Source organism: Anabas testudineus, chromosome 1, assembly GCF_900324465.2.
Source record: "Anabas testudineus chromosome 1, fAnaTes1.2, whole genome shotgun sequence".
Lineage (NCBI taxonomy): Eukaryota > Metazoa > Chordata > Actinopteri > Anabantiformes > Anabantidae > Anabas > Anabas testudineus.
This window is the reverse complement of record NC_046610.1, coordinates 17,716,231-17,727,931: the sequence shown is the minus strand read 5'-3', so window position 1 is coordinate 17,727,931 and position 11,701 is coordinate 17,716,231. Positions and strand designations below refer to the sequence as shown.

The window sequence follows — 11,701 nt, the reverse complement described above, 5'->3', positions numbered from 1 at the left end:
ACATAATATAAAAAAAAAAAAGGAAAAGAAGAGAGAACACTAATGTTTAGTCCACCACTTGTTTTCCAGCCTGCAACATGCAGATGTGATTTGTTTATCACTAGGGGCATTTACAAGTTTTTAGTCACGTATCTGAAGTAATCTCTCTCTAAAATGGTGCATGAAAAGGCAGAGAGACCAAAAGACAGAAGAGAAGTGAATACCCACGAGCTAATTATTTGAAAGTGGGTTACACTGGTAAGCAGAACTACTGAGCATGATAGAACCTTGGTCCATAATATCCGTGTACACGCTAATGCAACTATCTAGCATTGAATACATGCTGGTATAGATATTTATTAATAGGATGTTAACGGGGTAGAACAGTTTCTCACAAATATGACCGGAAATGAAATTAAATGTGCTTGAGACACAGTCCCATCATCAACACTGACCTTTTAACCTTTTAATGACACTGCAAAGCCATATAAGTGGCAGAATGGACACATTAAAATCTAAAGGTCTAATTAAACACATATCACACTCATGTGTTGTTCCCACGATATAGAGGATCTCTCCAGAGCTTTGCCGGCCTTAGAAACGAAGATAAAGTCTCTTTTTACACTTAAACTTGGCTCAAACGGGAGGCCACCCAGTCCTTTGGTTGGAAATAGAAAATATATCTCATGATTTTCTATTGAAATATCCATCCCAGGTGGCGCTCACGTAAATAGTTCATCAGTTTCTTTCAGCAGGTTTCAACCGTTTGCAGCTACTGAATGTAGTCACATGGTACAAAACAAGAACATCCCGTCTGTCCTCTGCGGTGGCGTAAGTCCGTTAATGAAGGACTAGCTTGACTGCCACTGCTAGAAGGCTGCAGTGCACCAGTCTGGACCGCTAACTGTGCATGTGTTGCTTTATTTGTGTGCAGGTACAGATTGATACTGAACGTGTGGTTATGTGTGTGTGTCTGTGTGTGTCTGTGTGTGTGTGCAGTCTTCTACTGTGTGAAACAGATAAGAGATACAGTTTGTGTCACGGTAGTGCATGAGTACACTTATGCTTAGTTTCATCTCTATGATCAGTAGTAGTTAGTAGTACCTTCTCAGACAGTGACGGGACAGGTGATTATTTTGTCCTCCAGCATGACGCTGACAATGAGGAAGACGAAGTAGAGCAGGAACATGAGAAATCCCAGGAACTTGCTCATTTTCCACTTGCATGCCCCAATGGAGATGGTGACAAAGAGGAGCATGAGGAAGAGGAGGACGATGGCGCAGAACAGGCCATTGCTGCTCACCTCTACCGGTTTAAAGTTGTTGAGGATATTATAGAGGAGCCAGGGAAATGGCAGACTGCAGGTGGAGCAGGGGAGGGGAAAGACAAGCAGGAAAATAGTTATCTGGATTGTTTCACAGCTAAATGGGAACTACACAGCACAATCTGTTTTAGAAATGGATGTTACAACGGCCTGTTAATGCTTTGTGTTTCTTTATTGTTTGCTGGACTCACCCCACAGTGATATCAAAGATGTTGGAGCCCACAGAGCTGGACACGGCCATGTCACCGAGGCCTTTCCGTGCTACAATCACACTGGTGATCAGGTCAGGGATTGAAGTGCCAGCTGCTAATATCGTGAGTCCCATGATCTCCTCTGTGATCCAGAAAGTTTCTCCAACCTGAAACAGTGAATAAGTAAAATGATGTGTCATTTAAAAACAATCGCACAATTTGTAATGACATGTCCAGAATGGAGTTTAATGGATATAAACTTGGAAAAAGTAATACAAATCTGCATGGCTGCAACTGATTCTGCAACTGATTTAAATTTATATATGAAATACATTTAATTATTATATTGATAATGTATTATTTCAGTCTAAAATTGATTCAGTTCTCTTCACGCTGAAGGTTCTTCATTCATTTACAACCATACTGGCTCAGATGACACTGAGGCCAGTTAGAGCTGGGGCACACACCCCTGAGAGTTTGTGATATAATAGTAAGATGCATTTTCAAAACTGTAAGTTTTTGCTGGCATTCATGTAAAAACAATGGGCTTCAAGTGTGGAGGTAGGTATAAGGTTGTAACAAGTAGAATGGGTTTTCCAGTACTGGGACAGGTTGGCAGGACAGTGATTAATCAGAACACGCTGATTTACTGTTGCACACAGTGATCTACACCTGTAAGATCTAAATAAAGCCGGTGCACTTCCTCAGTGACCTTGGACACATGCCCTCCTGCTTCAGGTCTGTCTTTGCATTTGTGCTGTTAAAATAGAGCGAGGATCAAGGCAGATTAGTCAGGATTAGCTGCTCTGGTCACACATTCAACACCCTGACTGCTGCACTGTGATAGGAAAAGGAAACGGGTAAGAGAGGAAGAGGTTTACATGATTCACATCCTTTTTCCTAACATTTTTAACATTCAGCTTCTGGAGTAGTGTCTTTATGATGGCATTCCTGGTTGTGTGTGTGTGTGTGTGTGTGAGTGTCTGTGTGTGTGTGTGTGTGAGTGTCTGTGTGTCATACCTGGTGAGCCCACCACACCATCAGGTAGGAGAAGAAAGCAATCCAACAGATGGCGCCAAGGAAAGTGATGGGGAAGAACCTCGCTGAAGACTGAAAATACATTTAAAGAAACCACCCATAAAATAAATTTCTGGTCTAGAACCAGTCAAGAACGTCATATTCCTGATATATAACTATATACGTCGTTGGGGTTCATATAGTATAGTATTGGATATGCAGTAGGCCTATAGAAAGCAGTATTTTGTGTCACAGCCTAATGTGTGTGCGAGGTGGCATCATATGTATTTAAATGTACAATTTGGAATCCAAATATAAGACTATGTGATAGAAAACAAAATAATTAGCTTACATAATTAATTACTGCATGTTGAGAAACACAAACTTCAATTACTTTAAATGTAATATTGTCGACATACTCTGTGGTGAGAAAACAATGACAGCGTGTACAAGTATGACCCTTCATACGTTCTTGTGCATCATGGAGCACATGAGTGTGTATGGGTGGTTCTTGAATGTACACAGTGTGCCTGGTCACCTCTCTCCTGACGTCGGGCAGTGATAGCCACAGTGGAAGGACAATGGGCAGGATTAAGAGGTAGGTGAGCCGTTTCCTGGTGGTATCAGGCCAGGCCAGGCTCAGAGGCTGGTCTTCATCTTCCTCGTCCTCCTCGCCCTGAAGTAGAGATTGTTACATTACATTGTATACTGAGACAAATAAGTGAAACAAGACCACACATGGAACTGCTAAACCTCCTGATTATGTTGTTTTAATAGCAGAATGAAGTCAGGGATATTTTTTACAACCTATTGCTTGTGTAATAATAACTAAACAAAGACTCAAGAGACTACTACTATTATTACTACTACTGCTACTACTACTACTACTACTACTGAGTACAGTAGTACTAGTAGTAGTAGTAGTAGTAGTAGTAGTAGTAGTAGTAGTAGTTCACACTCTAAAGGAGCCTTTAAAGTGTGAACTGGGGGGCTGATGCTGACAGATTAAATCCGTACCGCTTCTCCTCCTGCAACCCCGTTCATGGGTGGTGTGACTTCTACTGCGACTTTTGTACTGTTGGGGATTTTCTTATCAGCTTGACAAGAAAAAAAGAGAGACACAGAGAGACTTATTTACAAGGACAGTGTCAATATGAAATAACAACCATGATCTGACGACACAGAGAGAAAAAACAAGTGTGTAAAGAGTGCAACATGCGGCTTAAAATCAGTTAAATGACAGATCAATTAACAAATGCGTAAGCTAATAAATAAATTGACATTTAGTAATTAAATCAAGTATTTGGCAAATAGGATGTGAAATAGGATGAACTTAAAATGATCCACAAAGTCCTGATAAAATCTAATAAATAGGTAAATAAACATAACAATGAATATCCACTTGATGGTTACTTTATTAGGTGCGACTGCAAAATCAAATGTGATCCAACACAGCAGCTCAGTTTTAATTCTACTTTAATAATTCATCTATATATATATATATATATATATATATATATATATATATATATATATATATATATATATATATATATATATATATATATATATATATATATATATATATATTAATTATAGAGGTAATAGTGGGGGTCAAGTCGAATTGAAGTGCATTATATAAAGAGGTGTTATGTTTTAGACTCCTCATTTATGTAAATAAAATAAGACTAGATTATATTTAATTAGATTGGGTGTATAGCTAATAAAAAGTGGCCTGTTAGTCTTTATTATATTCTATTCAAAATAACTACCACACTGTATTAGAGATATCACGTATATTATATAAAATATTATGTTATATAAAAACTATTTATATGAAGGAGGTTTAGAGATTATTTAAAAACTGTAATTGAGAAATAATTGATAGTTCAAATATTCTTGAACAAAAATATTCTCATAGGTCTCATAACATCAAAGGTGTCATTTCAGAATTTCTTAAACTTTAAATATTTAATGATTAAATAATAATGTAATAATATAAATAATTGTTATTCTCAAAATTGTTCATCAATTGTTGGTTTAATTTGGGATTAAAACATTGCTGATTATTGTTTGTAAGGTTTGAACCATTCACAGAGTGATTATTAATACGTTATTGATTATGTAGATAAAATCGACAGCCACAGTTTGACTGTTAACTCACCTACACCGTTGGCACTGACTCCATCTTCCTTACACTTCTGCTTGGCCATTTTGTGCAGGATTGACGCCTTCTCTTTAAATTGTCCTGAGGCAGGAAAAATATTTTAGTCAATCTATATTCACTATTACCTGCAATAATCCAAAAAAATGTGTGTGTTGTTTTAAACACAAGCCTAAATTTAAATCATGTATAACCATTGGCCATGACAAGATCTCTATGTGCAGAGAGGCGATGATTACATAAGTCATGTGTTTCACAGTTTGTCACAGCCTGTGAACGTGATACCTTCGTCACTGAGGGGGTCCAGTGTGTGTATCATGAGCTGGAAGATGCTGTTTCTCATCAGGGAGTTGTGTAAAGAAGCACAGCTGCCTTCCCTCTGCAGCCTGGGTTTTGCCTGTAAAACACCAGAATATGTAAATAGATCCATACAAATATTTATCACATAAAACCTCCTGAGGCTCCTCACATTCATGTGTTAGTAATAAAAGTCTGAATTATTTACAAGGAATTAAAAACAACTTATTTGTTAAACACTGACTTATTTCATGTTAATGGTTGTTTAATGATTAACTACAGTGTCTTAGATTTGTAATTACATTAACACATTTCATAATCATTTACAAACACTTATACGGGTCAATGTTTTGCTGATGACCAGTTAATTATCATCTAAAGGCTTGTAAGTTTACTACTACTGAATATTATACATTGCTATAAAAGAATCTTACCGTTAGCTTGTTCTCATCATTTCCAGGTGCATTTACCTTTAGAGAAAAACAGAAAAAAAGTTTGTCCATAAGTCCTGTACTTTTTATTACAGTATGTTTGTGACTTTGGATGTGACATGTTTATTAAGTTTCTACATTTGTGCAGACATGAACACACACACATATTGATATGGTAGCACAGGTGCAACATGGGACTTCCACTAATCTAATCACCTGTCATTTATCAGGGGAGACATATAGCACATAGAAACACACACAAAGACACAGTCCTCTGGCTGGGACACAGAGAAAATGCGTTGTTGTGATCATATTGTAAAAATTATATTCTAAAGACATAGAAACCAAAGCACGGCTTTCATTTCACTTGTAAGTCGCTTTGGATAAAAGCGTCTGCCAAATGACTAAATGTAAATGTAAATGTAAATTTAACGTCTGATTTGAACAGTAGAATTTAGCATTAGATGAAGCATAGAGCATAAGCATAGATGAATCATAATCAACCCCTGATTACAGTGTACGCATACAAAGTGAAACATAGAAAAGAAATCCACCATCAAAATCCAGAACCACCCCACAGCTACAGCTGATTTAGCTGACTCTACATATTACAGCTCTCACTGGTGGACAGTTTATCTGTAGTAAAGTCTTATTGAAGAGGCACTTTAGAAACTCTAATAATAAGTAAATGAACTGTGTCTGCTACTCAACAGCTCTTCATGTCCTTCCTGGTGTTTTACTCAAAACTCGCTCACTGACTCATTGATTTATTGAAGGAAAACAGCGATGTGGACTCAGTTTTCAACCCACAGCTGAGGTAACAACCTCGACTGCACCAAACAGAGGTGGATGATTTTGTTGCTGGCACGTTTTCATGATGGAGGCCCCAGAGTTTGATCAGATAATCCTTTTAGCTTGCATCTGACAAGACACCTGCTGCAATGCTGAAGCTGTGGCCTTGTTTTAGCTTTTTTTTAACGTTTGTGGTTTTCACTCAGCTGTTAAGTTACTTACATGCTGTAAGATTTCCCCATTTGAAACTCATTAAACTCATCTAAAACACCATTTCAGAAATATGTGACCAGTGATTGTCTCTGCAGGTGGATGTACTGTATTTCATCTTTCATTTTTATGTCAACCTTTTCAAAACAAAAGATACAACATGTTGAATTTGCATTTACTCCAAATGCTATGTAAAGAAATAAGCAGTGGACACCTGTCTGTATTGTCCATGTGACAACTGAGCAGCCTGGCCTCTGCTTGGCATTGGTTCATGCTGGCTAACGCTCACATGGCTCCTGAGAGCTGCTTGACAACAAAAGACACTTGTAACCTGCTTTTAGTGAGCTGATTTTAACTTTTCACTTCAGGCGCATTTTGGGACCACCTGGTCTTATAATATGAAATCTTCTACCCTTCTATGTTGAACAAAGCTATAGCTGAAACAGACACTGGTTGTTTGAGCATTCAGTTTCACTACAGCAAATGGCTTTTTTCATAATGAATTGTACTTTCTGCAAACTGTATTTTGTTTTCCAAATGGTATTTTTCTCTTATTATTTCATGCAGCTCTCACTTCCACACCGATGCGTGTGTGAGGTTGTTCTGTTTTTCTTGTGGAGCTGCAGCCTGTCCTGAGGAAAAACTAGCACGTCATCTAAACCCTAAACTTTTTAATTTGCAAGTTCAACAAAAGCCTGTTCAAATATACATATAACTAAGCTGTAACTGTTAAATTAGACAAATGTAAAGAGAACTACATATTAAAATGTTATATTTTATATATAGATACATAGATAAATGTTTGGTTACATATATGAACGTCATATAATATATAATGCACGTCTTTGAGTTTTAATGTGAGCACAGGGGAATTTTCTTTTTCTTTTAGGGTCAAACTCTGCACAGACAGTATCATGTTTAACAGCTTTAAATGACAGTGACAGTATAATTATATAATTGCATTACCTCGTATGTCAAAAGTCTTGTGTTTGAAGTAGACTTAACTTTAATGCAAAAAATAATAAACAAGGATATAAAAAAAAACTTCTCTTTGGACAGAGCTGCTGTGGTCAGTGGTCTAAGACAAGATGTGACCTACACCGGACAAATACCAAGGGAGGTAGCAGATTTAGCCTGTCATCTCAATTATCATTATTATTCTTACCAATACATTACTGTTCTCAACTTTCGAACACATCCACGTTTCCTTTCTCTCTCCCCTGTTCTTTTTCTCTTGCTCCCTCTGCTCTCCTGTGTCCACCTGACTGGCCGAGCTGCAGGACTTAGCCAGGATTAATTGGCAGAGATCACCACTTTTAGAATGGTAATTTTCAAGCCAGCATGTTAAGTCCTGCAGCAACCTTCATAGGTCACCATGCAGCCAAACGTTTCTCTAATGTCAGAAAAACCACCACCTTTCTATTATTATTGTTTTCATCTATGCAGCTATTCATTGTGACTACATAACTCTGTCTGCAGTTATGCATATTAGTTTTACTAAACCACTGATGCATGTTTAGATACAAACCGCAGCAATGAAAAAGCCCAACCTGTGGTGAAACTGATGCAAACAACTCCAACAGAATCACAATTTGTAATCAAATGATCCAAATAAATCTTCTCTTTTCTGTACCAACATTAGGGCCTTCATCCTGTGACTTTTCGTGTTTAATCAGAAAACTGCTGAATTGTGATTTATGCAGTAAAATATGATTTGAAGAAGAAATCAATCATTTTCTTGGCTCTCTGAAGATGAGCAGAGTCCCAGTGTGCTGGGCTGTACATTTGCTGTCGTCACTGCTGGTAAGGAGTGGATAAGGGGATCAAAGAGGATTGACATCTTTAGTGCCATCGACAGGCAAACCAGCACATCTTGTCCCCCCCTGCTACTAAACACTATAGACCATATGTGCTCTGCACAAACTCACTTGAATTATCCTAAACTATGCACAAAATAAAAATCCCACCACGACGTGAACATGGCTGGAGGCTGAGGAAGCAGCATTCAGCCTTTTCTCTCCGTGATCTGCTGATTCCTGCTCCCCCAGCGAGCACCTGACTATTATTAGTGGCTCTAATGGGATTAGAGAGTATTAACCTGTAGGATTATTAAGCATGAGGGTGAGGCAGTTGGACATCAAGAGTCGGACAGCAGAAAGAGAAAAGCTGTTCTTGGACTGAGGTGAGGCACCCTGAAGAACAGCTGATTCCCAAACGGGCACGAAAGTCTAACAGGGCCTCTGCAACAATACAGGTGCTAATATAAGTGGTAATAAGATTGTGGGTCAAACCCAAGACAAATTGCATTTTGTCCACGGGATTTGGGGGAAAAAAATCTTACTGTTACATAAAGTTTTGAAATGTGTGAATACTGCATAATAAAAGAAAGTGAAAAATACTGAATGAGCTTTGTCCAGTGAAAAACACAGATGAAAGAGACAGAGTTTCTTTTATATGAAGTGAGCTACAGAATAAATAGCTCATACAGTGCAGTTCACTGTATGATGGGTGGGTGATGTGTGATGCTGCACTCAGAACAAACTACTGTAGTTTTAGCCTATTTTAGGTGAGAGCAGCACACACAGCATCAGAGAGAAACTCAAAATATGCACCACATCATCACTTCCTCTCTCATGAAGATGCAAATCCCCAAGTGGCTCGATAAGCACAGATAATCATATATATTAAATAATTCAAAACTATACTTTGCTTCTATTAAGAATGATTGAATTAGTGATGGTGAAGTGACTGATACTAGTGACTGGTAAGTGTGCTGGTACCAGAACTGTAACACAGAGAGATAAATTCTGGTGTTTAACTCAAACATCTTTTAGCAGAACTTTAAACAGAACAGGCCTGAGAGATGCTCTGGAGACGCCTGCTCATTTTACCCAAAGTCAGGACGAAGATGAGAAGAGCTGAAAGACGGAGTGAATAGATGAGAGGACGAAATGCTACATTCAAAGGTGAAAAGAAATCATTGCACGGCGTAATCAGTGTCATGTTAACATAGAAAACCTACAAACAATGGACAGATGATGAAATGACTTGAACCAAGGTGGATTATAACAAAACATTATTATTGTAATATTATCACTGACGACCTAGAATAGGAGCACAGGTGAATAGACAGGTAGCAGAAAGCTGGAGTCTGACTGATTGAACATTTGGCAGTTTGGACTGTAATTGTATTTGTACAGCTCTGTGTAAAATGTTATATGTTATATTATTTAAAGTTATTTGTATTAGGTGTGACCACAAACCAAGAGAGCACAGAGATGATTTACGCACATGTGGATGTATAATTTATTTAGTAGTAAGTAAGTAATCAATATTTCATTAATGGTAAATCAGTCTATTAAACTTTCTAAAGTATTATTACAAAAAGTGTCTATCATGAGGTGACACTTGATTACATTAGTCCTATTCTGAGAACCGTGTTGGACTCGACTCCTAATAGTGGAGACTGAAGATGAGGCCTGTTGTTAGACTTAGTCAGCAGGAAGATGCTGCAGTCTGGCTCTGAGTCCAGCACTGTCTGAGCTGCACAGGTGGCAGGTTAAGACAAATCTTTATATCCTTCCAGAGGGGAATTCAGGGGGGGTTGGCTGCTTGACAGTGTGCTGTCTGTCCAGCAGCCTCCATTTTAGCACCCTATCTATATTTTTGCTGCTCTCTAGCATGCTAAAATTACCACTTAGCTTGGCCTTCCTTTCCAAGGTTGTTCATGATGAGGATGCTAATTCACAGACTGGATGAGTCAATTGGTTAATGAATACATTGGCCTAAATGCATGGATAGATGAATAGAAGGTTCAGCTTATGGCTAGTGGTCATCAAAAGATTAGGTGTTAGGAGAAGTTGAATGAATGAAGGGGTGGATGGGTGGATGGTTGGGTGGGTGGTCAGACTCAGGCTCACCTTTGGTGCACTCTCCAGCTCGACCACCTGGTTGCTGCCCAGCGTGTTCTTGATGAGAAATTCTACTTTGGCATTGAACTTCATGAACGTCACATAGCAGGTGTAGCACATCAGCAGGCTGACACTTTCCCACAACGTGATTTGATTATCCAGAAAGAAATAAATGAGCATGAGCAAGCCAATGATATAGAATGACACGTCTCTGAACAGAGGCCACCAAGTGAGGTTCAACACCTCTTTGGAGAACAGGGCGCACATCCCAATCACAAACAGGATGTTGAAGACAGCAGAGCCCACAATGGTCCCGATACCCACATTACTGTGAGAGACGAAGACTCCTATGACAGAGGTGAAGAGCTCTGGGGCTGAGCCGCCTGCTGCCATGAAGGTGGCTCCTGCTACATCATCGGAGATCGCCAACTTTTCTGTGATGACGGTGAGCGCAGGGACGAAGAATTCATCACAGACAATGGCTAAGGCTATGAACATGTACAACATGCCAAACATATGAAGCACCACATAGCCCTGACGTCTCTCCTCCACGCTGAAGTAGTCTGTCGGATAGTCTCCGTGATTCATCTCTGCGTCAGATGATTGCATGGCCACTGGTGTGTCCTCTGGTGCAGCTGAGATATTGTGGTGCTGCAGAAGAGTTCTTTGGGGCACTGCTGCATCTGCTGAGCTCTCGGCCACCGAATCCAGCTTGGCGGTCACTGCTGTGGCCAGTGACAAGGCACTCCATGCACAGACTGTGCAGACCACTACCAGGCTGATGATGAAGCCCAAAATCCGTCCAGGCCGCAGCTTTCGCCTGACTCCCTGGCAGTGGTGTCTGGTGCAACTGCTGTAAGGGCCCAGAAGAGGAGCAGAGCTGGAGGAATGCATCCTGTCTTGACTTCTTGTGGGTAGAATGAAATCCATGGTGTTTGGTACGAGTCAGACAGAGTGGACACGTCTGGTGTGCAAGGGCAGGGGTTTGACAGGCCGCAATGGTTCACCGATTTGTTTGCATGCTGCTCCCCGGTCTAAACACAATGGAAGCACTGCAGTCTGATTCCAGGATCTAGCCCCTTCAAAGGCTTCCTCATATTATTCCCTGGAAAGCAGAAAAAAAGCAGATTCTTATTTCCTAAAAATAATTGTGTGACACCTGCACGTTACTTCAATATTTGCACTTTATACACAAGTACAATTATCGGACAGCTGTGGTTTCAATTCCCTTAAAGGTTTCACATACAGACTATATAATAAATAAATAAATGGGGTTTCATTATTTATGAAACTTCCCAATGTTAGTTACATCATGTAAAGTACTTAACATTTTCCCCAACTTGGTTTACCACATCAGTAAAATGCTAAGTACATAGTAATTCATT

The 11,701-nt window shown here is 39.3% G+C and overlaps 1 protein-coding gene across 1 annotated transcript; it reads right to left on the bottom strand.

The window, feature by feature from the left end:
* Positions 1-1,087: 1,087 nt before the first annotated feature.
* slc24a2 (solute carrier family 24 member 2) lies at positions 1,088-11,246 on the bottom strand. Its single transcript, XM_026360315.1, has 9 exons — positions 10,326-11,246; positions 5,407-5,442; positions 4,961-5,072; positions 4,676-4,759; positions 3,529-3,608; positions 3,050-3,187; positions 2,515-2,604; positions 1,495-1,661; positions 1,088-1,337 (listed from the first exon to the last, which is right to left on the bottom strand). The coding sequence occupies exons 1-9, from the start codon at positions 11,244-11,246 to the stop codon at positions 1,088-1,090; spliced, it is 1,878 nt and encodes a 625-aa protein (XP_026216100.1).
* Positions 11,247-11,701: the final 455 nt, after the last annotated feature.